Source organism: Cheilinus undulatus, linkage group 3, assembly GCF_018320785.1.
Source record: "Cheilinus undulatus linkage group 3, ASM1832078v1, whole genome shotgun sequence".
Lineage (NCBI taxonomy): Eukaryota > Metazoa > Chordata > Actinopteri > Labriformes > Labridae > Cheilinus > Cheilinus undulatus.
The window spans coordinates 49,976,757-50,000,428 of NC_054867.1; the positions used below are offsets into that span (position 1 = coordinate 49,976,757).

The 23,672-nt window shown below is 40.7% G+C and overlaps 1 protein-coding gene across 9 annotated transcripts in view; it reads right to left on the reverse strand.

The window, feature by feature from the left end:
* Positions 1–12,852: 12,852 nt before the first annotated feature.
* Positions 12,853–23,672, reverse strand: part of LOC121505643 (plasma membrane calcium-transporting ATPase 1-like) — a 205,307-nt gene continuing 194,487 nt past the window's right edge. For 7 of the 9 annotated variants that reach the window (XM_041781175.1, XM_041781115.1, XM_041781123.1 and 4 more), the window contains one exon: positions 22,093–22,221. In XM_041781175.1, coding sequence (XP_041637109.1) covers positions 22,217–22,221 — 5 coding nt within the window. In that variant the 3' untranslated portion in view covers positions 22,093–22,216. Of the gene's footprint in view, positions 22,222–23,672 lie in introns of all 9 variants that reach the window. The other 2 variants (XM_041781184.1, XM_041781167.1) reach the window with 1 other exon arrangement.

Genomic DNA, 23,672 nt, shown 5'->3' on the forward strand with positions numbered 1-23,672 from the left:
GTCGGTGTATCTGATGGCTGCTGTGGTAGCTGTTAGCTTGGATGTAGCTGTAGGCGGCAGTTTAATCGGAATTGGACCACATTTCTTCTTAAACCAAGAGCAAAGAATCACACTAAAAACTTGACTTGGTGGAAAAGATGTTTTTGCATGTCTCCTGACCGGCCTTGGCATCAATTTGATTCACAGAGAAGTTCCACCGTTAACAATCTACAGCAGCGGTAACATACAATGGCTATTAGTTCACTTAGCCGTGCACAGCTAATGACTGACAGTGAGATGTGCATGTGTGACAAATCTCTATTTTCAGAGGAAACTCTGTATCATAATTTCTTGTAGTTGAAACAGGGCTGTTATAAATTGGCAGAGAATATTTGGCATATTTTTCTTGGGCACGACTCACATTCTCAGCTATGCTGCTCATCCCACAAACGTGTGTTCCTTACAAATGTGGCACCATTTAAAAGGGAAATAAACAGGCTTTCCAACGGTATAATTTTCATTGCCAAGAAGCTTTTTTGCAACAAAGATATAATCTAGTCTGCTAGGTTTATAATATCCAAGTCTGAACAAATGAAAAGTGTTAGCACTTACATTAAAGCCATTTAAACCTCTGTTTGAAGTTGAACTTGAAGCTGGAAGTACTGGCTGCAGGAACTAGCCGCCTTTGCCTTGCAGCACTTTATTTAAAAGGTTTCATTGTTCTGGTGTGCTGGTGGGCTTTCCCATACTTGTTCATTACAGGCCTTGAATGTTAAAAGAGAGGTTAAACAGAGAGGTTCAGGAGTAATCAGAAGATTACAGGCAGACTGAGCTCCAGAGGACTCTGAGATTTTCTCATTCACTTATTTTGTGCCTCCTTGTTTCCCCTCTCCTTTGTTGGCTGCTCTTGTTTATGATTTGGGAATCGATTAGGCCGCCATCTTGAGGGAAGTCTTAATTCCTATGAGGCAAAACAAGAGAGGGAAGAGGCTGCAGATGTGTTTCCACTGTGGGATCCTTTCAGCCTCAGTGATTTAGAAAGGAGCAGTCAAACATAGAAATAAACACACCGTACCTGTGCAGAAATTGTATAAACAGAGTCTGCAACTAAACTAGTACTGCATGAAGGGTAGTTCCATTAAAGTCCAGTTTGCTTGTACTCGGTCCCACACTCAAACATGAGTGTGAGAGAAGGTGGGCTTCTGCACGGTACGTACTCATGCACAAACACAGGTATGATATGGATGATGTGTAATTGTTATGACAGTTCCTCCTGAAAACATTTTTTGAAAATGAGTGCCAGATGGCTGTATCCGACCAAAAAACTCAAATAACCCACAGAGTCAGTGGAGTTGCTCTCATGCTGACTCTTTGACACCATGTGTAAACTGCATGAGTTAGACCAGTGTTTCCCAACCATTCTTCCTTGGAGCCTCCCCTACAATAACCCAAGAAAAGCGGCGCCCCCCAGGACCAAGGGGAGAAAAGGTGACATACTGCTGCCAAAATCAACATAGTTTTATTTGTTTCATTGATAAATGCCTAAAAATAGCCTATGCATGCTTTTCTTATCAAAGACGTTTGTATAAACTACTTAATAACTGCTTTATTATGGTTTTAATCAATATTTGCAAATCTAATTTTGGCAGCCTCAGAGCAGAGCCACACACCTAAGATATTTGGGGTCCTGGACCCCAGGTTGGGAACCAGTGTGTTAGATGATGTATCTACGCTCAGACCTTGATTGTGCTATGGTACAGTACTGGGTAACGAGCCCAACTATTAGTAAGGATAACTTAAAGGGGACATATTATGCAAAAATCACTTTTTCAGGCTTTTCTAACAAAAATATGTGCCCTGGCCTGTCCACAATCCCTTCAAATACCAGAAAAATCCCCCCCCCCCCCTCCACTTTTCAGAAAATGTGTCCTGAAACAAATCGTTCACAGATTCCCCGCTCATGATGTAATGTGGGGAGTTGGCCCCGCCCCCAGGTTCAGTTGGCCCTCCCTGCTTGGAAGAAAGTTCCAGCCTCCTCTCCTGAGCCACATTCATTAAGCCACATCCATTTCCTGAGAGGGATGTGGTCAGGGTCAGAGTCAGACAGCTCATTAACATTTAAAGCTACAGTCACAGAAACGGCTCGCTCTGAGAAGGGCTGGAAAAGAGGGGGTTTTAGACATGGAAAAATCCAATACTGCAGTGTTTTATTCAGCAACAAACTTCACAGGCATGTTTCAGGGACCTCTGAGAAACTTGTTTTAAAGGGTAAAATATGCCCCTTTTAAAGCGTAATCACAGTAGGACCAGCTGCCCAGTAAAATACTAAAGTACCGTTGTTACCCCTCTCCTCATACCCCCACTGGCCTTAATGCACTGCAAGCAGGCCTGACCATGGTTTCCTCCTGTAGGAACATCATCATGTTGTACCTGATAAGAGCAACCCATCCTGATACCCTGACTAAACAATTCTGGCCCCAGTCATTTCTGGATGAAAATACATAGTCATAATGCAAAAAGGGCAGGAGTGGATCTTTAGTTATTAAAATGCTTAAATGCACAAAAAGTAAAACAGTTAGGAACCCAAATCCAGTGACCAGACTCTCTGTCAAACTGGACAAACAACCCCGTCTTGTGACCAGAGATGTCATAAATTGACACCACATACCTTATGTGTCTATTTCAATCATGACAAACAAGATAAAGTTTAAAAAAAAAAACATACATGACTAAAAGTGTGAAGGACCTTTTAGTAGGAAGGCAGACTGAAAGACCATTGACCTAAAGTCAGTAGAAACCCAACATCTGCTCCCAAATTTGCCTCCTCTACTCTTTTCTAGTTACACACCAAAGCCACAGAGCTCTATTTCTAAACTCTTTCATTTGTGGATTAAAAATGATGCTGCAAATGATGGATTTCTGATGGCTTGAAGCACAATACTATAGCATTTAACCATGAAATAGGATTGCACAGATTCAGAGTTGGCACAGTGGAGAACAAGACAAAGAACATGGCTGCAACTTTACTGACTCTCCAGCTTGTTTTTGCGTCATTTTGCTGCCATCTAAGACTTCTGGATTTCTTGTTTATGCAGGCTGATGCAAAGAATTACATCAATGCAAACTTGTGACTGTGCTTGTGCATTAACATCATACATTGCTGGAACCTAACTCCTCCATCCATGCCAGGGCACAGAATGTATAGCAAGTTTGAGGACATGATGGGGCACTAGCACTTGTAAAACAAACTGGACTTTGGGGTCAAATGTGCTTTGGTGCAGTGCAAATTGCCTAGTTCACCCTCAGTTCCTTTATGCATGCATAAAAATAAAATGTATAAGTAGACTAGAGGTCAAAAAGTTTGTGGCTGGATAGATAAACAGGTTATTTGCGTCTATGTTGCACAGTTGCTTCCACCTTAACATTCTAGTATATATATTTTAGATATTTCAATAATCATTTTAATTGTTATTGTTATTATTTATATTCTAGAGGATTGAGCTGTCGGACATAGCAGCTCTATGTGTTTTTTCCCCAGATAACAGATAAAAGTGAAATAATCAGCAGATTAATCCCCCTTCATAAGACTCATTATTTTCATTCTCATACAAATAAAATATTCAGACATCAGTATCAACAGTCCAAAATCAGTAAAATCAGTTCAGGTTCACAGGAGACCAGGATCAGCAGTGTCTAAAAACAAATCTGTTGCTCTGCAGCTGGAGGCCTCTCAGATGTAATGCAGCTTTTCTCCACACGGTGGCAGCATTGCACTGAACAACTGAATCACTGCAGAAAAAGAGGAAGTCTTCTGTCCTCACAGCTGGGACTGCAGATCTAAGCGCACTGCAATTTTATCATATAAATTATTCAGCATCAATATGTTTGGAAATGCTGAATAGCGCCCCCCAGTGGGGGAAGGATTCATTACAGACATTTTTTAGTCTAACATCCAGTGGTTATATTATGTGTATTTAGATCTTTTATTTCTGAAAAAACAAATGATCTCACTACAATATTTTGTTGAAACTGATTGCTGTGTTAGATGATTGTCATCTGTGGTTTTGACATAATTTTATGAAATGATAACTATATCTTTTAAAGTTTAATATACTGTATTACATATAGGGTCTCCAAAAAACACTCCACAAGTCCTGTACAGCATGTTTCACTGTCCCCTATGAGTAACATTAATTTTTAGATCAAATTTATGATCATATTTCCTGTTTAACTCAGCCTATTGCCATCAAACAAAAACTGAAAGAAAGCTTTAAGATCATGCTTTCCACACGAAGTGATTGCAATGCAAAATGTGACTTTGTTCTCATGCTACCATGTGACTAATGTTGTGCATAATGAAATCCTGCCACTCTGATTGGGGACCCCTAGGGGTTACACCACCCAAACGTGGTGTGGTTCAGTCTGCAGCAGTGCATAATGGTCTGAAAGATCACAGAAGATTCTGCAGCAGTGCATCATGGTCCGTAGAATACAGTTAAGTCTGCAGCAGTGAATCATGGTCCGTAGAATACAGTTAAGTCTGCAGCAGTGCATCATGGTCTTTAGGATCACAGTAGAGTCTGCAGCAGTGCATCATGGTCTGAGAATCACAGTAGAGTCTGCAGCAGTGCATCATGGTCCATAGGATCACAGAAATGTCTGCAGCAGTGCATCATGGTCCGTATAATCACAGTAGAGTCTGCAGCAGTGTATCATGGTCTGAAGGATCACGGAAGTGTCTGCAGCAGTGCATCATGGTCCGTAGGATCACAGAAATGTCTGCAGTGTCTCTGAACTGTGAGGACTGAATGGTCCGGACTCACAGGTTGAGCAGAAATCAATCTAACATCATTATTGTCCTCAGCACTGGGACCAAAAATCATTTGACAGCCGACTGCAGGAAAATTATTTCTCATTTAAATGTGTTGGTAAAAGCTGTTGCTATAGTAACGCAGTGATCTAAGATGTCCCCCGTATAACTGTGATTTCAGGGTTTTCAAATCCTGCAACAGGAGCTTTCTGATGTTTAAAATCCTTCAAATCTTCCTATTTAACTTTGATTTCATTATATAAAAAAAATTATAAAAGATGCAGTAAGAGAAACGACTTAGAAATATTATTTCCTCTGGAAGACCTAAGAGCATTTATTTATTCAGGTTTTTAAAGTATTCAGAAAGAAAACTCCTTTTTAGGTTTAACTGCTGCACTTATCTTTAAGGCAAAAGTTATTAGATCCTAACCTTTAAACAGACAGGGGATTTAAAAACTTCTTACTAAGACTCCCTACTCGATCCCTACTAGATCCCGTATTAAATGGACCATTTTAACACAGCCTGTTTTCAAAACAGGTTTTTGTCTAGATAGCTCATGATTTTAGTAGTTCAATTAGGAGAGACTAAATAGGAGTTGACAATAGTTTATTTTACAAGTTTGGAAATGTGAGATATCTTTGGAAAATAGATGCCATTGTGATGCCTGTATGAACCTGAAGGGGTAGTGAGGCCAGCAGCAGGATAGGAGTCCAAACACTGGTGGTGGTGATGGACGAAGGATAAGATAAGGAAGAGACTTTTCAGAAGCTTCACCAGGATGCTGATGAGGTGGCTGGGGTGGAGGAAGATTAGGCAGTTGCACTGAAACAAAAGAATGAGTGAGGAAAGGAGTAGAGATATAATGTTACGTTAATATTTCTACTACTCTCATCTTATCCTGCCCCCTCCAGCACTACCACCAGTGCTAGTCTCCATAGGGGAGTATCCTTTCCTGCTGTAGGCCTTTGAGTATATTCGTCTATAAATTTTGTTAACCCTTATATTCTTTCCTGACTTAAGTATTAAAATCATGAGCTTTCTAAACAAAAACCTGTTTTAAAACCAGGCTGTGAACATGTTTCTGTTGTTAAAAAATGGTCCGTTTATGCAGGATCTAGTGGGGAGTCCTTGGGTTTAGCAGATTAGCAGCAGGTGGTGATGGAAGGAGTAGGATAAATGAGGAGCAGACTTCTGAGGAGCTTGACCAGGATGTTGAAAAGATGGTTTGGAGGTGGTGAGGAAGGGATGCAGGATGGTACAGAGGAGCTGGCACTAGACACAGATGGGATGGGCTGGAGGTGGCTGGAGTGGAGGAAGGCTGCAGCGGTCGCACTGGAACAACAGAATGACTAAGGAGAGAAGTAGAGATGTAACAGTGCTGATAATATTGATCTACTTCACTGACAGAAGCATCTCAATACCACCGTTTCAAACTAAGATTTCCAGGATAAAAAGCATCATTTTTTAGTGGAGCAGAGCAGAGGGAAGTGGAAACTTCAGTTACCATCAGCCTTTGTGGTCCACTCACTGGCTTGATCTAACAACACAGCGATCTGATGATGGTGTGATTCTTGCAGAGACTGTAGATGTCCTTGTGGAGGCTCTTAACTGATGGGTGAGGAGGCTGAGGTGTTGGTACTGCACGCCTACTGGACTAAAACAAAGATCCAGGCATTTAGGGATGCCTTGGATGCTTAACCTGACACACCAGATGGATGTGTTTTACACACATCCATCTGGTAAACCTCCCATAGACAGAAAAAAAATTTGGAGGGTGATTGGATGATTGTCTGTCACATCTTTATGGGACAATCAGAGCAACAAAACACATGACATTGTAGCCCCAAACCGAGGTGCGCCGCTATCAACGAGTGGACTCCATAAGGACTGCTGAACGCGAATCATGGCGACTGTTGACATGTCAGTACACAACCTTTGTTGTTTTTGGAAAGCAAAATCAATGCTGTTCTTTGTTCTTCTTTTGACGAAGAAATGTCATCAAGTTCTGATAAAGCTTTAGCAGCATCCTTGCTAGTCTCTTCTGCCATAATTGCGCCGGCCTCCTGTTGCTGCGTGCTTACGTCACGACTCTGCCACACCCGAAAGTACTGCCCCTTGTCTCTGATTGGTCCTGTCACTTTCTAGCCGGGCCCAAATGGTTCATATGGGAGCTTTGCAAGATGGATTCAGCAGTAAGAAACACGGAAACGAGCTAATCCATCTGCTTTGCAAGGTTATTGGATGCTGGCATTGTATGTGTGTGTGAATAGTAAGAGTGTGGAAGTTGTGAGCATTTTCCCCTACCTTAGCAGTGGAATCCCTTGACCTGCTAACTGCAAGGCTGACATCAACCGTAGACTTGGATTTGCACATGGGTGATGGGTTTGCTGAGCAAGACAATGTGACGTTCCTGGTGTCTGAGCATGCAGATGAAAGTCAGAATCTTTTGGTCCTTGGTCCCTCTGCTCTTACTATACTTGCGAAGCCTGGAGGCTGACTGATGTCCAGAGGCGCCAAAAGACTCATCTTCTCTTCCGGAAGGTTTTGGGTATTGCTGACAAGACTATGTGTCTAATGCAGATGTGCTCATGAGAGCTCGGATGTAAAGGGTCAGCTGTCTGATCAGGGAATGGCAGCTGTCCTTTCACAGGCACCTGATGAGCTTTGCTGGGCCTGATCCAGCTCACTGCATACAGCGTAGACCAGACACATGCATCCTGCAGGGGTCAACTGAGAGGACACCTGGAGATATGGGCCTGGTGCATGCCTGGAGGATGGCCATCAAGAAGCCAGAGCGGTTCAGGACCGAGGAAGAGCCGAAGTGGCATGCGCCCCTATACCTGACCTGAATTTGTGGATTTCAAAAATAGATAAAACTGAGAGTATTGTAACTGAGACTATGTCCATGTTTGGAGTCCTTGTATTCTGACAGGATGCTTTTAACCTGCCTAAAAACCTCTGAGGGCTGAAGCTGGAATCTTCATGACCTCTAAAAAATAAAAAATCCTCCTGCAGAGGTTTATTTTGAAAATAAAATACCATTCACAAGAAAAATAATCCTATGAGGACAAAATTTCTGTTTCATAAAACTGTGTTCAAGACTTTATTAAAATTCATATTTTTATCTCAATAAATTATGAATAAATAATAGGACAAAATTATTATTTTTTACAGTAAATTTATGACTTTAATAATGAAACTCATTAGATTTTTCCTCAACAATTTATGACAATTTGGTTGAATATTTCTGTGATAATTTGATCAGATTTATGACTTTAATTTTGAACAATCTGAGTTTTATTTTGCAAGCCACTTTTTTCAATTTCTCAGTATTTCAATTAAATGTAAATTCATTATTTCAGTATTCTAACATCTACTATGTGTTTTACATATTACCATCCTCCTCTGGCTCTCTAATATGTCCGCTTTTCCCTTACAATGGCTCTGAAGCAACAATTCCCCATCCCATTTCCACAGATCACCAAGGTCACCTTCTTTCAGCACTGTGTAACTTTGACAGCAGGCTGTGTTTCTCTTGTGAGTACATGTACAAATTTATGACCAGCTTTCAGCTAAAAGGAGGCCAGTGAGCCCTTCTCAGTGCTGTTTGCTACAATGGCTGAGGCTAAAAGAATGAGGAGGAGTGTGACAGCTGAAGCTAAGGAGAGGAAAACGGAGGGTGACCAAGCTAGAAGCCGAGCTTGAGTAAATATTGGACAGGCCTTTACACATTGGCAAGATCTTCGTGAAACAGTAGGCTGGAAGTCCAGTAATGAGCCGTCCATGTTTCTAGTGGTTGGATGAGTAATGCACATGCAAACTGTGTGCAAACAGGACGAAGACACTAGTGGAATCATATCTGCACAAAATCTGGTATTATTCCCGCACCTTGACTTAAGACATGGTGCTTTCACCTCTCACGTCTTTGCTGGCTCCAGGGAGGGTATGGAGTTATAGTTGTGTCTTAATTCTGCCTCAGTTTAACTAATCAGAGAACTCTGAGGATGTTAAACTCTGATTGGCTGCTTTGACTCCATTTTGTTTGCAGCATCCAGGAAGTATGTCCTTCCTGCTAACTACAGCATGTCCTAAAGTATTCATAAAGCTAAATTTAATCACTTGGTTAGCAGCCAGGACATACTTCCTGGATGCTGCAATCTAATTGGAGCTGAAGCAGCCAATCAGCGATTTACGCCCCCCAAGTTCTCTAAAGGGTTAACTCTGTGGAACATTGGTAACGCTGTGCACAACCTGAGTGAGCACACGGGAAGTTAAACATGGGTATAAGGGGCAGAGTTTGAGAGAGGGATAGACAGTTTGAGCGAGTGTGCTGTGGTCAGGAAGAGTTTGTGAAAACGTTTAGAATAAGACTGCGTACGGATTAGATTGTTTGCTCTACCTGAATTTTTCTCTGCTCAGGTTTAATTTTTCCTCACATGATTAGTGTGCTTGCACAATGTATTTTTCTGCTCTTTAAGTTTCCTATTGCCTGCTCAGAACTTAGGCACAAATACAACTCCATAGTAAGGTGGGGGTCCCTTATATCTGATGCTGTTATTTTGGGGGTCACGGTGTGAAAGGTTTGGGAACCCCTGGTTTAGACCCCTAACCTAACAAGCCAGATGGATTTGTTTCACACATCTATCTGGTAAACCTCCCATAGACAGAAGAAAAACTCGGAGGGTGACTGGATGAACGTTCTGTCTGTCACATCTTTATGGGCCAATCAGAGCAACAAAACACGTGACGTAGCTGCTACGGAGGTGCGCCCCTACCAGTGAGTAAATTCCATAAGGACTGCATGACACGAACCATGGCAACTATAGATGTGTCAGTACGTGACTTTTGATGTTTTTGGAAAGTGAAATCAATGCTGTTCTTTGTTCTTCTTTTAATAAAGAAATGTCATCAAGTCCTGATAAAACTGACGCTTTAGCAGCACCCACGCTAATCTCTTCCGCCATGATTGCACTGGTCTCTCGTTGCTGGTTGCTTACATGCCGGTACGACCAGCAAGTCTTTCTTCAAGGGGCAACGCACACTGAAATCTCTAGAGGCTAATGCCAAAGGTTGTCCTCCCTTGTTAGTCTGGCAGCAGTTTTGATCCAGCTAACCTGTATCGATGAGAAGGATGTTGCTTCAATACATCAACATTTAACACAGTAATGTGTTTACGTGCTGCTGCTGGCTACACTGTATGGTACATCAACTGTATTTTGCAGCTTAATTGGTTTAATGTTCTTTTTCCATGTTTAAATTACTGTAGGCCTTATAAACAGTATTTTAAATTGTAGTGTCATCATAATGTCCTTGTAGTGTTGTGTTGAACATCAGTATGATGATAATAAAGCTTTGTACTCATTAAATAAATCACAAACTGACACTGATTTATTTCAAATTCCAATGGCTTTATTTTATGTATATAGATTTGTATATATTTATATATATATTTATATATTATATATATACTCATGTAACAACTTTTACTCAGTTGCTTGATTATCATCTTTTGTTCAGCTTAAGTTCAAACGACATGACACTAAGACCAAAGGCATTCCACACGATCATATCTTACAAAAGAGTAAAGAAAACAACATGAGAGTGTGCACTGTCCTGTCGTACAAACGCACACATACATACATCAATGTACAGGTGTCGTGGTTCTGTTCGTATCGAAAGAACTGAAACGGAAAAAAGGGGGGAAAAGACGGAGACGAGCAGACAGAGTGAGAGCGAGCGGGAGAGAAAGAGAGAAACCAAATGAACCTCTGGAGTCGAACTGGAGGATTCTGTTGCATAGATTGAAGCAAACAGGAGGAGGATGTTTGACAGAAACCGACGGGATGAGAGCGAACGAGGGGGGGGGAAGGTGACGCACACACTGAGGAAACGCACCTTAACAGAGCCGACGCACACATGGAGACACACACTCACACACAAGGAAGCACAGGAAGTTTTATTTTGGCTCACAAACAAATCAATTCTGAGGCGAAGAGTCTGCCAACCAGGACCAAAGCTCAACTGAAGGACCCGAGGTCACGTCCTCCCAGTTTGAGGAAATTCATCCTCTTCAACTAAGCGAGACTGAGTCTGAAGACATGCTAGCAGCTCTGTGGCTTTGACAGAGCAATGCTAAAGCTAAATGCTAACACCAGTTTGTTAATGATCGCGGAATAGCGTCTGAGTTTGGCTGGTAAGTTTAGGTATTTGCTAATTTTTGCTCTTTGTCTTAGCTATCATGACAAATTTTGCTTGTGTATCACTTTTACCTTCTCACATTAGCACCAAAGTAGCTAAAGTTAATTTACATGTTCACATTGAGAACTAAGCCTACAACTGCAGTAATGTAAGCTAATTTATCACAGTAACCATAAACTAATACCATCTTCATTTAGCTTGTTAACATGCTAACATTTGCTTATTATTTATGCCTACCATCTTAGTTACATCACTTAATATGTGTTAATTAATACATTTAGTCATGTCAGTTATCTTTTAGCATGCTAATGTTTCTTATTTTGACATAAACCATTTTAGTTCAACTGTATGTGTGCTAATAGTTTGCTAACTTTTACTAAAATATCTTAGAAATGTCATCAATAAAATTTAGCCTGGTCTGTAGCCAACATTGGATTAGTTACCAAATTAGTATCTAAGTTTAGCTTGTTAATATGCTAATCATTTTAGTTTAGCTAATGCATGTGCTAATATTTGGCTACTTGACCAAGCTTACAATCATCTCATGCTTTTGTTAAAAAAATAATTTAGATTATAAGTTAAACCCATAAGTTTTTACATTTACCACATTACTCATTAACATGTATCCTGTCAAGATGCTCAAATGTGTCTATTTACTCATCCAACATCCAAATTTAGCCTGCTAATATGCTAACCATTCTACTTTAGCTAGTAAATTTGCTATTATTTGGCTAATTTACAGAGCTTACCATCATCCCAAGATTACTTTTGTTAAAATATAATTCAAATTATGTTTAAAATACGCAAATTTACCACATTCATCATGAAAATTTGGCCTGTTAAGATGCATACATATTTTGCTAGCATCTAAATTTAGCATGCTTATATACTAACCATTTTATTTAAGCCAGTACATGTGCTCATATTTGGTTAATTTACCAAGGTCACTAGCATGTCCTGCTAAGCTTAGCCAAAATGGCTTTAAAATTAAGAATGTTTAGTCTAAAAATATTCTGGAATTTGTTAATTTACCATGTTCACCATTGAAATTTAACATTTTTAACCATGTTAGCATGGAAATATTCCTGTTAACATGAAAATAATTAACCCCTAGTTGTTAAATTGATGGGCAACCAAGTTAAAATATTTATAAAATATTTATCCTATTGTGGCTGTTAGTGTCTGTATTATGGTGTCATGTCACAGCTAGGTAGAAACCATTTTTCAGTCATTTATTTTGGATACCAGCAGTGGAATGATTGATGTCTAAGTAATATGGCAGGGGAAACAAAGTACAACAGTAGTCTTAAAAACAAAGTACAATCTAAGAACCCTGTATGTGAGCAGAAATATTCTTACTAAGATGTTTAGGGTCATAAACTCAACCAAACTACAACAGATATCTAGTTAACCTTTTTTAAATGGTTGCTGGTTGGTGAGGTTAAAGTAAGGCCAATAGTTTGGAACTAAATACAAAGTCAATGTTGAAATGAAGTTTAACAAGCAACAAGGAAAGCCTGACTTCTTGGTAAGCAACAAAAACGATTGCCACCAAAAGCCCCTCTAAGTAGGCTACACATTTAAGGGTACCACTAGGTGATTGCATACAAAAGGATTGTTATCACCAATGCTAAACAGAAGGAATTTGAATGTCCATGTAAAAGAATCCTGCAGATTACTTTTGTTGACTAAGTCACACTGCAAAGATTATAAACTGACAGAAACTGAACGATAAAGTGGCATAAAGGGAAAGACTTCCTTCTGTTATATTTGCAGCAAGATGATGTTCCGTTCTTGTAATATCTTGACAAACTCAAGTCCCAACACTTTAACGTTTCCAGAAAGTCCGACAGTAATCTCCTGATGAAATGGAAAACTTTAATGGTGTAAATATCGTCACTGTTACAGACTCTTTGTCCACTCGTTAGTACACGCATCGCTGACAATTTAACAAAATACTCATGGTCTGTGTCTTATCCAGAGCCAGATTAGTGGGGTTTCCATCCAGATGTTTTGGAATATTTCAACAATGATTAAAAAACATCAGCAAAAGAAAACGGAAATTTGTGTGTATATCCATCGACTATTTTTATGGAAATAACTGTTATGGAAAAAATAAAGAAGAAGAGGGCTTAACGCTGGTTTGCATTATGGTCCAAGGACTACATCTGCAAGGCTACATAAAACACTTTAAATGTGGCTGGACACCTGCCATAAAATAATAAGATCATAGAGAAATCAAAGGAAGATTTCATCTGCAGGAATGGAGAGTTTGACTCAATTTTTTCAAATTTTCTTTTATCAATATTCCAACTTTTTTACCTCCTCTAAGCATACTTTTTTAAATCAATATTCCAAAATTTCAATTTTGTAGCTTTTCCAGTCAGTTTTTTTTTATGTGCAAATTGAAAATGCGCCTAAAAACTCATGGTTGGAAACCCCACTGTTTTTCCCCTTTGCTTATAGCAGATGTTGGACAAGGCCTTGTTTTAGCCTAGCTTAGCACAAACACTGAAAGTGAAGGAAACGGTTATTCTGCCTCCATTGAAAAAGAAAAAAAAAAAAAACAGCTTTCCAACAATCCAGACCCTCTGGTTAAACGCCATTACAATCAGGTGAAAAAGTAGAAAGCTTCAGGAGACAAATTTTGGTTTAAGCAATATTTTTGGTGTTGTAAAATGTTTAAAAATTATCATGATTGTGTTGTCTGATTTTGAGCCTGATCAGTACGGATTTAGAAACAATTTTTCACAGATTTGTGACTATGGCGGGTTTTTTTAATAGACGAAGAATGACCACTGTTGAATAGCCTCTTAAACATTCAATACTTTTTGTGATATATGACCTCATCATTAGGCTTTTGACAAGATGGAGGGATTTGAAGATGTCACCTTTTATCAAAATAAATAAACACTGGGAGATTAATTAGTATTGAAAATAATCTTGGTCGTGGTAACACAAATTTCACAATAAGTAAATTTAACACTGATGTTTCTTGTTAGCCAAAATAATATTGGGCTCAAACATGGATGTAAACAGATGAGCAACAAACTCCATTATCCTCATTTCTCTCCTGAAATGGACCAGCAGAGAGAAGCAGGAGGATAATGGATGAGGGGGATCAATGGATGTGATCGGTGAGATGATGACACCTGCAGAGCAGAAGCCTACCTGAACATCATGCTGAATGTTTCAGGCTTGTAAACTGTCATCGTCTCCCTCCTCCTCTCACTGCACAGATGAGTGGGTGATGGGTTCAGGAAACGTCTGTAAATCTGGGTGTTAGTTTCTGTGATTGGAGGATGAAAACGGTGGACAAGCAGACACATTGGTATTGTTTCTGACTAAATGAGGCGATGGGGGGGGTTATATCTTCATCTTTCATCAATCCATCCATCAGAAGTCACACAGTTTTTAATTTCCTCAGTGTGTTTCACCTCACAGTGCAAATACATGTAAGTGTTTGAGTGTATGCGTGTGCTAGTAATGTGTTTGGGGCGTGTGTTTGAGATTCATTTGGAAACAAGTCAACATTTGGGGATGTTTCATTCCATACTAAAACATGCAGAACACAGAACATTGAACACATATACTGAACAGTTAGTTTTATCCAAATGCAGTTTCTCTTTTTTTATCTCTTTTTGCACAGAGTGGCTTTTGGCTACACAGAACACGACAGAACCAATCGCACCAGGTTGGACATATTGCTTTAAACCACCAAATTTTGTATATATGTCATGCATGCCACATAGATGATATTATGTTTATACAAAAATAACACCAACGCCTATTACTGTGTATCATAGTAATTACAGAAAACAAATCTTTTTCAGTCTTTTTTGCAATGAATTTCAACTGAGAAACCATATATATGTCTATGTACTTATATCTAATATAGATATATATATACAAACATATATGCATACTAGATATAAATATATAGAGATAATATATAAATATATAGATATATATGTTAAGTGGTTATGACTTTTCCAACTGTGATATTCCAGTTCATTTGGACCATTTTTTAACCCTTGCAGTAGATGTAAAGTTTCTTCAAAGAATTCCTTAAAAATCCGATGACAGGAGCTGTTTTTGAGAAAAGGCAGTGCTCTGAAGAGGAAGCAGTCAAAACGCAACAATGACTGGATAAGAAGCGAGTTCCTTCACCATACAGAAGTCCTGCTGGAAAACTGTGGCAAACCATTAAACTCAAAAAAGAAGAGGAACCTAAAACCAGGTGAAGATTTTCAGTCAGCTGCTGAGTCTCGTCCAGACTTTTATTTGTGAATCCAGAAGCACAAACAGGCCTGGAGTGTCTCTGATGGCGAGGCTGTACCGTGCGCCTGGCATGAGATGTGAGGGCAACCAGTCCAACCAGTCCAACAGATGAGCGCCACAGCCTCATCGAGGCTATGGCAAGAGTAGGGGGACAATCGTATCCAAGCAGGAGGAAGGGACGGGGGCAGCGGATTTACTAACAAACTTGTGCAGAACAAGAAAAGAAAACAACTTTGGCAGAACATTCTTAAAGCTTTGCTGGCTGATGATTGGCTGATTGCCCCCCTCCCATTTCCTGTCATGGACACAGACAGCAGGTGCACTTCATTCACTTATATGACAATATTTACATTGTACTGACTAGAGGAGCACTGGTGTTCTGTCGGATTCATTCAATGAAACAAAGAGGAAACGCATCATCGTTTTGATGTGTGCCTCATTCACAGCCAACAGACACACAGCAGGAAGAGGAAGTGATGTCATGAGCGCTTTAACAGTCCTGCTCTCTTCCCAAGTGTTTCTAAAGTTGTACAAAATTACGATGACGTTTACTGCTGCGTGTCCCGTCATTGGCTCCACCTCCTTTTATTCCAGATATTATATCACTGAATCAATTAGTAGGACTGAAGAAAAAATGTGGCGTCCTTTTACATCTTTGGAAAAAAATTTGGTAATTGTGATCCAGGGCCAGCCCAAGCTTTTTTAGGGCTCTAATTTTAATAAAACAGCCCACATAGCCCCCCCTTGCCCCCCCAGTGTGCAAACATGTACTGGATTGGTAAAATGGCATTTTTAAATGGACAAAACACATCCCATTTAGAGCAACTTTTGAAATTATATTTGCAAAAATGTAATTTCTATTTATTTTTTTGTTGCTGGAAGCTGAGTTTATGTAATACTTTCATTTCAGACAATTTCAGAGGTGAACTCAATGTGAAAGTGCCTTAAAATGGCATCCTTTCTTATGATCAGCAGAAAGTAACTTGAGTGTTTGCAACAAGATGCAAGACTTTGAAAATATTGATGGAAAAATTACCTGGGTAGTCATTCCTTTATAGAGTTTTTGAATCATGTCTAGCTTAAAGTCTTCTTGAATACATCAGCATATTTGATTGATAAATTATGGTTCCAGTTATAGTGAGATGGCCAGTAAAGCAAGCTGTTCCTGTTGACCATGACGGCTAGGAGGAACTGTAGCTACGTCATCAAGTCCTGTATTCAAAATAGTTATAGCTCCACATCTTGGATCACTCTTTGGTGAGGAGCCAGTTCTGACAGGGTTGTACTGTCTGTAGGTTCCTTTATGCACATAAGGTGGGCCCCTGTAATTGACTGGTCCCGGTTCAGGGTTTTGCCAACCCAGTTACAGCTGGGATTGGCTCAAGCCCCCGCAACCCCGAATGGAACAAGCAATGTAGCAAATCGATGGACTGGGTCTTCTTTGGAGACCTCCATGCTTAGGATGGTCACGGGACTTGTTATATATTATAACCTGGGCCGGCTCTGCTTTAGTCACTTTCTGAATTTTGGTCCATCTTCCAAACTTTTCTGGATCTTTTAAAAGGAGGCAGAGCCTGTGGATGGACACAGCCTTAATCCTCTTTCAAGTCACCGGCTTCAACGTGAGTCAGTTAGAAAACAGCATCATTCCACTCATTCAAAGAAATCAGTCGTAGTAGCTTTAAAGTACAGAAACAAAGAAACCCAGAGGTTGGATAAATAATTATACACTCCCATTTAATGTTTGATACAGTTAGCTGTATTCACGTTGCATTGGCTGAACTCTAATGGAGTTGGATAACTGCAAAATCACATAGCGTGTAGTGTATCACAACATCTTAGATAAAGTGAATATATTTGTTTAAAAGGGGGGCTGATGAGAAAAAAATTGTTGGGATTCCAATTGAACGGCCGACAGGAAGTAAACAAGTCACTGCAGGTTTCTGAGCCCTAACATTAGGTGACGACACACGTGGCATAAATATTTAGAGAGCTGTAAAAAGACAGAGTCCACGTTAGATTCATCTCATTCATGTACTGTACTGTCACCAAACTCTTCAGCCTATACATATATATTCATATATCTCCAAAATATTAAAAAGTACTTAATATAAAAATACAGAAGAATTGTAAAAAATGAGCAAAACATTGAATTTTATATGAAAACCATGCAAGAAAGATTCCCCATTTAGTTAAATAGTAACTCTAAGATTCAGGAAAGCAAGGGAATGAAAGGGAAGTGGTCGGATGAGAGAAGCGCAGGCGAACTGCCACCCACTTGCTTTTCATGTAAACATTGTAGAGGTCCTTTAAACTTGGTTCGGCAGTGACGACTGAAGATTTTCTCCTTGCTTTTTTGGTCATGTTTGGAGCACAGGGCCAGGGAAGGAAGAGGGGATGGGCTGGGGTTGGGAAAGTCCAAAGGAAACCTTGATAACAATGAGATAAAAAACAATACAGACAACCTATAAAATATGGCTCTGAGTTACATAGAAAAAGCTCATCAGAGGGGAGAGGAAGAACCTAGTCGTGACAGGAAGGTTGGAAATATGGCAGTAGTAGCACATTACTTCGATAACGTGTCCTAGATCAAAGATAGCTTGATGGCTGCTAGTTGGACTAAGAGGGGATTAGACACATCACTGCCTCTGATTGGTAGATGATTCCTTCTTCTTTTAAGACAGTAATCTGCGGACAATGGCAGGCAAGAAGTACTGAGCGGCAGCACTGACACACAGTGGGTTTAACTCTACAGGCTGACTGGTGGCATCATCAGTCTCCCATAAACCTCAGCGTAGCCGCCACACTGATGAGTGTTAATCAATCACAGCAGAGTGGAGAGGGATGATGATCAAACTCTTTCTCTACTGCCAGCTGTGCAATGATTGAGTTTCTGTTCCTAAAACTGACAAATACAGGAACAGAAACATCAGAATTGGTACTAAGATTTGTCTTTAACACAGAGAGACGGTCCAGACACTGTTCAGAGATCTGTAACTTCTTGGTTGTTGACCTGAACATCTTGCATTGTGACCCAAAACAGACTTATCAATACTACAGCTATTTTAAGAGGCAATTATAGTGCCTCTTTAGACAATAGAAAGATGGTGAACACCAAGACAATTGCTTAACAGTTCATGTTGTAAAGAAATGTTTAAGGTGGTTTCCTTTCTGATAAGGATGCCTCCAAATAAATGAATCTGGACTAGGAACATCTTGGGATTGATTAGGAAGAGCTCAGGAATATTCCTGGGAGCAGATAAGGAAAGTTTGGGCTACCTTTAACAGTATGACACCACAGAAACTCAGATCTAAATGAATAATAGGAAACTGATAGAATCTAAAGTAGGAAATTATGGACCTCTTCCTACAAGGACAACTATTCTGGGGAGGAAATGGGATGAAAACTTCTCATCCAGTGGCAGTAATGATGTTTTTGTTGGCTCTGACTTAGTAAAATAGAGCCAAGCCCAAATGGCACTTTTTTTGTTGCTGTAAGGGTCCATTGGACACAATTTGGTCATGTGAGAACAGTAAAGCTGGGCAGTGATTAGCAATGGGGGTCTTACCTCACAGTGCCATGGTCAGGTGTGTGTTTTATGATTGGTCTCCAAAATATTCTACATCAACAATGGGAAAAGAGGCAAGAGAAGCAAGCAAGGCAAGGAAGTTGGCATTTAAGACCTTGATGCAGAATAATTGGTAACTCTTTACCTAGTTTTTTTTTTTTTTTGGTTTACTTTCTTTCTGTGTCTGTTCTTAAACTTTAATGACTTAATCCAATCAATCTGCAGTCGTTTCCATGAGAAGACGCCCATTTGGGCTGGTCCCGACATGATGGAATGGCAGCAGGCAGATAGTTTCCAAGTGAGTCAGCACTCTTTCCTCTTGGCAATGAAGCTATCAAGGCTTTTTTATTTTATCACCTTTGCAATGACAAAGCAAGAAAGGCACCAATTACCCAACTGGGAATACCTGACTTTTGCCCCATGAGAACCTGGATGGGCTCCAAATCCACAAAGACCCATGAAAAAAGGACTATTTGGGTCATGTGGAAGTCATACTTGCCTACTACCTTGTCTATGCATTTTTTTTGATTGCAAAACTTCTCTAATATATGCTTAAAACAGGGAAAGAGGCAAGAAAAGCAAACAAGGCAAAGAAGTTGGTATTTAAGACCTTGATGCAGAATGCCTGAAAACTCTTAACCTAAATATTATTGGTTTAGTGTCTCTGTCACTGTTTGTAACCCTCAGTGACTTAAACCAAGAGATTTCCAGTTGGGCTGGTACAGACACTTCAGACTTTCCAGATGATTTAGCACTCTTTCTCTCTGACAATCAGGTTATTAAGCCTCTATTATACTTGTTTGATCACCTTTGCAGTGACGAAGAAAGAAAGGCACTGTTGACCCAATTAGAAGTACCCAACTTTTGCCCCATGAGAACTCAGATGGGCTCCAGAAAGACCCATTAAACAAAGGCCTTTTTGGGTTGTTTTGAAGTCCTACTTGCTACTACCTAGCTTGTGTGTATTTATTTGGTCTACAATATCCTTACAAGAAAACAGGGCAAGGGGAAAGAGAAGCTAACAAGGTAAGGAAGTTGGCTTTTTAGACCGTGATGACCCTGGTTGGTTCTGACACTTCACACTTTCTAGATGATTCAGCACTCTATCCTCTTGACAGTCAGGTCATCAGTCATCTATTCTGCCCTTATTTCATCACCTCTACAATGGCGAAACTAGAAGGCACCAAAGACCCAAATGAGAGTACCCAACTTCTGCCCCATTAGAGCTTGGATGGGCCCAAATTCTACAAGACACCACAAAATGTTGTTTCTTAAATGGTCTTAATATAAGTCTAAAACAGGGAAGCAAACAGGGCAAGAAAGCTGGCATTTGAGACTTTGATGTGGAATGATTGGTTTAGTTCCTCTCTGTGTCCGTTGCCCCAAATTACTTAATCCAACCGGTCTACTGTGGATTAAGCATGAAGATGTCCAATTGGGTTGGTCCTGACACCTAAAGAACGATAGAATGGCAGTGGACAGTAAATTCCAAGGGAAGTCATGCCTTTATATCCTCATTTTATCACCTCTGCTGTGACGCTGCAAGAAAGGCACCAATGGCCCAACTGGGAGTACCCAACTTTTGCCCCATTGGAGCTTGGATGGTCTCCTGCCCACAAGGAACCACAAAGCAAAGGACTATCTGGGTTGTACAGAAGTCTTACTCTCTGACAACCGAGCTGTTGTGTAGTCCACTTTCTTGCACATAGATTGGGGATTCCACCTGAATACTGAAGACCAACCGTGGCACAATATGCATCAGATATTTAACAGTTGCCATCAGTCTCCTTTGGGCACAGATCCAGGCCAACATAAGATCCTTCGCAGCTGTCTTGTTGGCTACTGTGAATGGTCATGAATCATGGTCTATTCTTCCTCTCACAACTCTACTGCTATATAAAGACAATTTTAACTGTAACTCATCCAACCAAGTGTTGGTAGACTGCTTTAAATAAGGTCGTAACACCCTGCAACATAGACTCCAAAGCAAGCCTGAACAGATCCAACTTTTCTCCAGTTTTCCTAACGTTTTGAGAATTGATAAGTCTGATTTAGTCTTGTTGTGCAAACAGGAAGTTCAGCCCTTTATTCAGGAAGTTAACTGAGCTCCGAACAGACGCTGCTGCAGACGAACTAACATATGGTTGTCTAAACAGAATCCCAAATATTCATTCCTAAGTTATCATGCGACTCAACACGAATGAAACATAACATGCATCCTATAAGAGGGGGAAACATGAAGCACACTCCTGTTCCCAATCGACGCCGTGGACGTACGTGGGGTAGGGGCAGAGAGAACCAGAATCCTGACTGGATGAGATGAGCAGAGAGCGAGTCCTCTCTGGACGCCACCATGTTAGATATATTTATGTGTAGTAAACATTCTGTCCTTCCACATGCAACACAGCAGCTAAAGAAAACGCGACACATACAGACACAATAAAGGGAAGAACATTTTTTAACAGTTGAACCTTGCAGGCCGTAGTGTCACACTCACAAGACATTCTCAGGAGTTTGAATCAATCATCGATTAACAATTTTAGGAGGTTAAAAAAAAGACAAAAATAAAAGATTACATTTTTGCATTTGCCTAAAAATGTTCTGATCACCAAACCTGGCTGTTAGCTGTGTAGAAGAACGAAAGCGTATGTACATGAGAATCTCTGCACTCTTTGAAAAGTTCGGTGCCGTTTTTGAGAAGCAGGAATGGAAGCAAGTACAGAACACGACATGCTGCTGCGAGTCCCGCAAAATATAAAACAGAATAGAACCCAACATATTTAAAAGCTTTTAAAATGATCGAGTAAAAAATATACATGAATGAACGAGGACAGGCCTTCCACAGTGGAGACTCTGGACTCCACCCTCTGCTGATACATGTATGGTGGTGGTGGAGGGACAAACTTACAGGCAGAACAATGCCACAGTCAGTATGACTGTATAAGAAAGAACCTTGAACCTATGAAAAACACAACGTGGCAGCGATGAATGAGGGGGGGTGAAGACGATGTGAAGCATGTGCGTGCGTGCAGAATGAGGGGATGAGCAGAGTGATGACTTCCCTCCTCGGTGCGACAGTTCGGTCGGTGGGATGACAGATGATGCTTATAGGGAGGAGGAGGAGGAGAGAGAGGAGCTCAGATGGATAACTCGCGGCTGTGGGGGAAGGCGCTGGGCAGCTCTCCTCCTCCCCCTGCCTAAGAGGAGGGGCTGGGGAGGGGGTCGATCTCGTCTCCGGTCTCCTCGATGGGGGGGATGCGAGCCTCCTCCTCGGACAGCGGGACGAACTCGGGATGGGCCATGAAGCTGTGGATGGAGCTACGGGACTCTGGGCTCTCCAGCCCCGCGTACAGGGAGCTACGGAACGCATTCACCACTTTAATCTGAAAGAAAAGCAGAAAAAAAACATCAGTGGTGTGCCAGATTAATTTCATCTATTTATGTGAAAGTGCAACATCAAAACACAGCAGGGGTTGATGGCACACATGGTGGTCATGCCTCTGAATCTGGTCAGGGAGGTGCAAAATCACAAAACACCACAATAACACATGGAAAAGAGAAAACGGTAGGAAAACTACAACAAAGTGTCCACAGAACATCAACACAAGAGTTCAAAATTATATTGCAATGCATGAGGATAAACTGCAAAAAAAAAAAAAAAAAGAAAAAAAAAAAGAGGCAGGCGACTTAATGTGGAGGGCTTCATGTCACGATATGAACCTCACACCCATGCAAACATGACAACTTGAGTCATGATATTCAGTTGGCTTACTTTCATCTGATGAGGAATCACCAAACAGCTGCCTAAACCTAACCCGTACCTAATCCTGAACCCAGGAGTGGGCAACTGGTGACCTAAGGACCTAAGGTGGCCCTCCAAAGTGGCCAGCAAGTCAAACAAATAAAAATAGACACATTCTATAGTCACTGATTATTAGTTTAAGTTTAGTTCTTTGCAAGGTGTTTGAGAAATAATTGACAGTGATTGATTCTTGACTGTAGCTTGAGTTAGTTCAAGTTCATTACATTTAGCATTTGTGTTTGCGTTTGAGTTTAAAGATATGCAGTACAGTGCAGAACTTTTAGGCATGTTTGGGCTGAAATTTGAGGCTCAAGTAGGGCCTGGCTCCCTGTGGGGACCATTTGGTGAGATGAAGGATTGACACAACCCCAGTTGTGCTCTAGATGTCCTCGCATAATACCAGGGGCATTAGAAAAAACTCTATTGAAAAAAACAACGTCTACTCCTTTATGGCAGAATATAGCCCAAAACAAACCGGTGTATTGCGTCATTTGATGCGACTCAATTGCCTTCCCTAACACACACCGACAGTGCATCGACCATCAAACTCCCTGCCAGCCACTGCTGAGCTGGGTGCTTGATACTGAGAGCTGAGAGACTGCTCAGGGATTACCTCCCCTCCTCACTGGGTAAGCGAAAAAGCAGTTGTACTCATCACCAACGGCTGAGGCCTCCTATTCTACACTTTGAACTACAGATGGCACTAAACTCATCTTTCTCTGCTCTAAAACAGAGATGCTACTACTACTACAGCAGTCGAGATAGACAAAATCAGCTGTTCTCTCAGGGAACAACCCTGCCAGCCAATGGCCACCACTGGTGTGGGTTTGTTCATAGAAAATAATGGGGGCAATCATTTTAATGTGCGTCTGACCGGTGTGTTATGTAACCTCTCATGCCTCACAAACCTCCCATAGATGCTGTTTGAGAAAGGGCAGAGCCTTTGAAAAAAAAAAAAAACTCGCAGGGTAATTGGACGCCTTCCGCCATAATTGCTCCGGGCTCTTGTCACTGCTTGCTTACGCCACAACT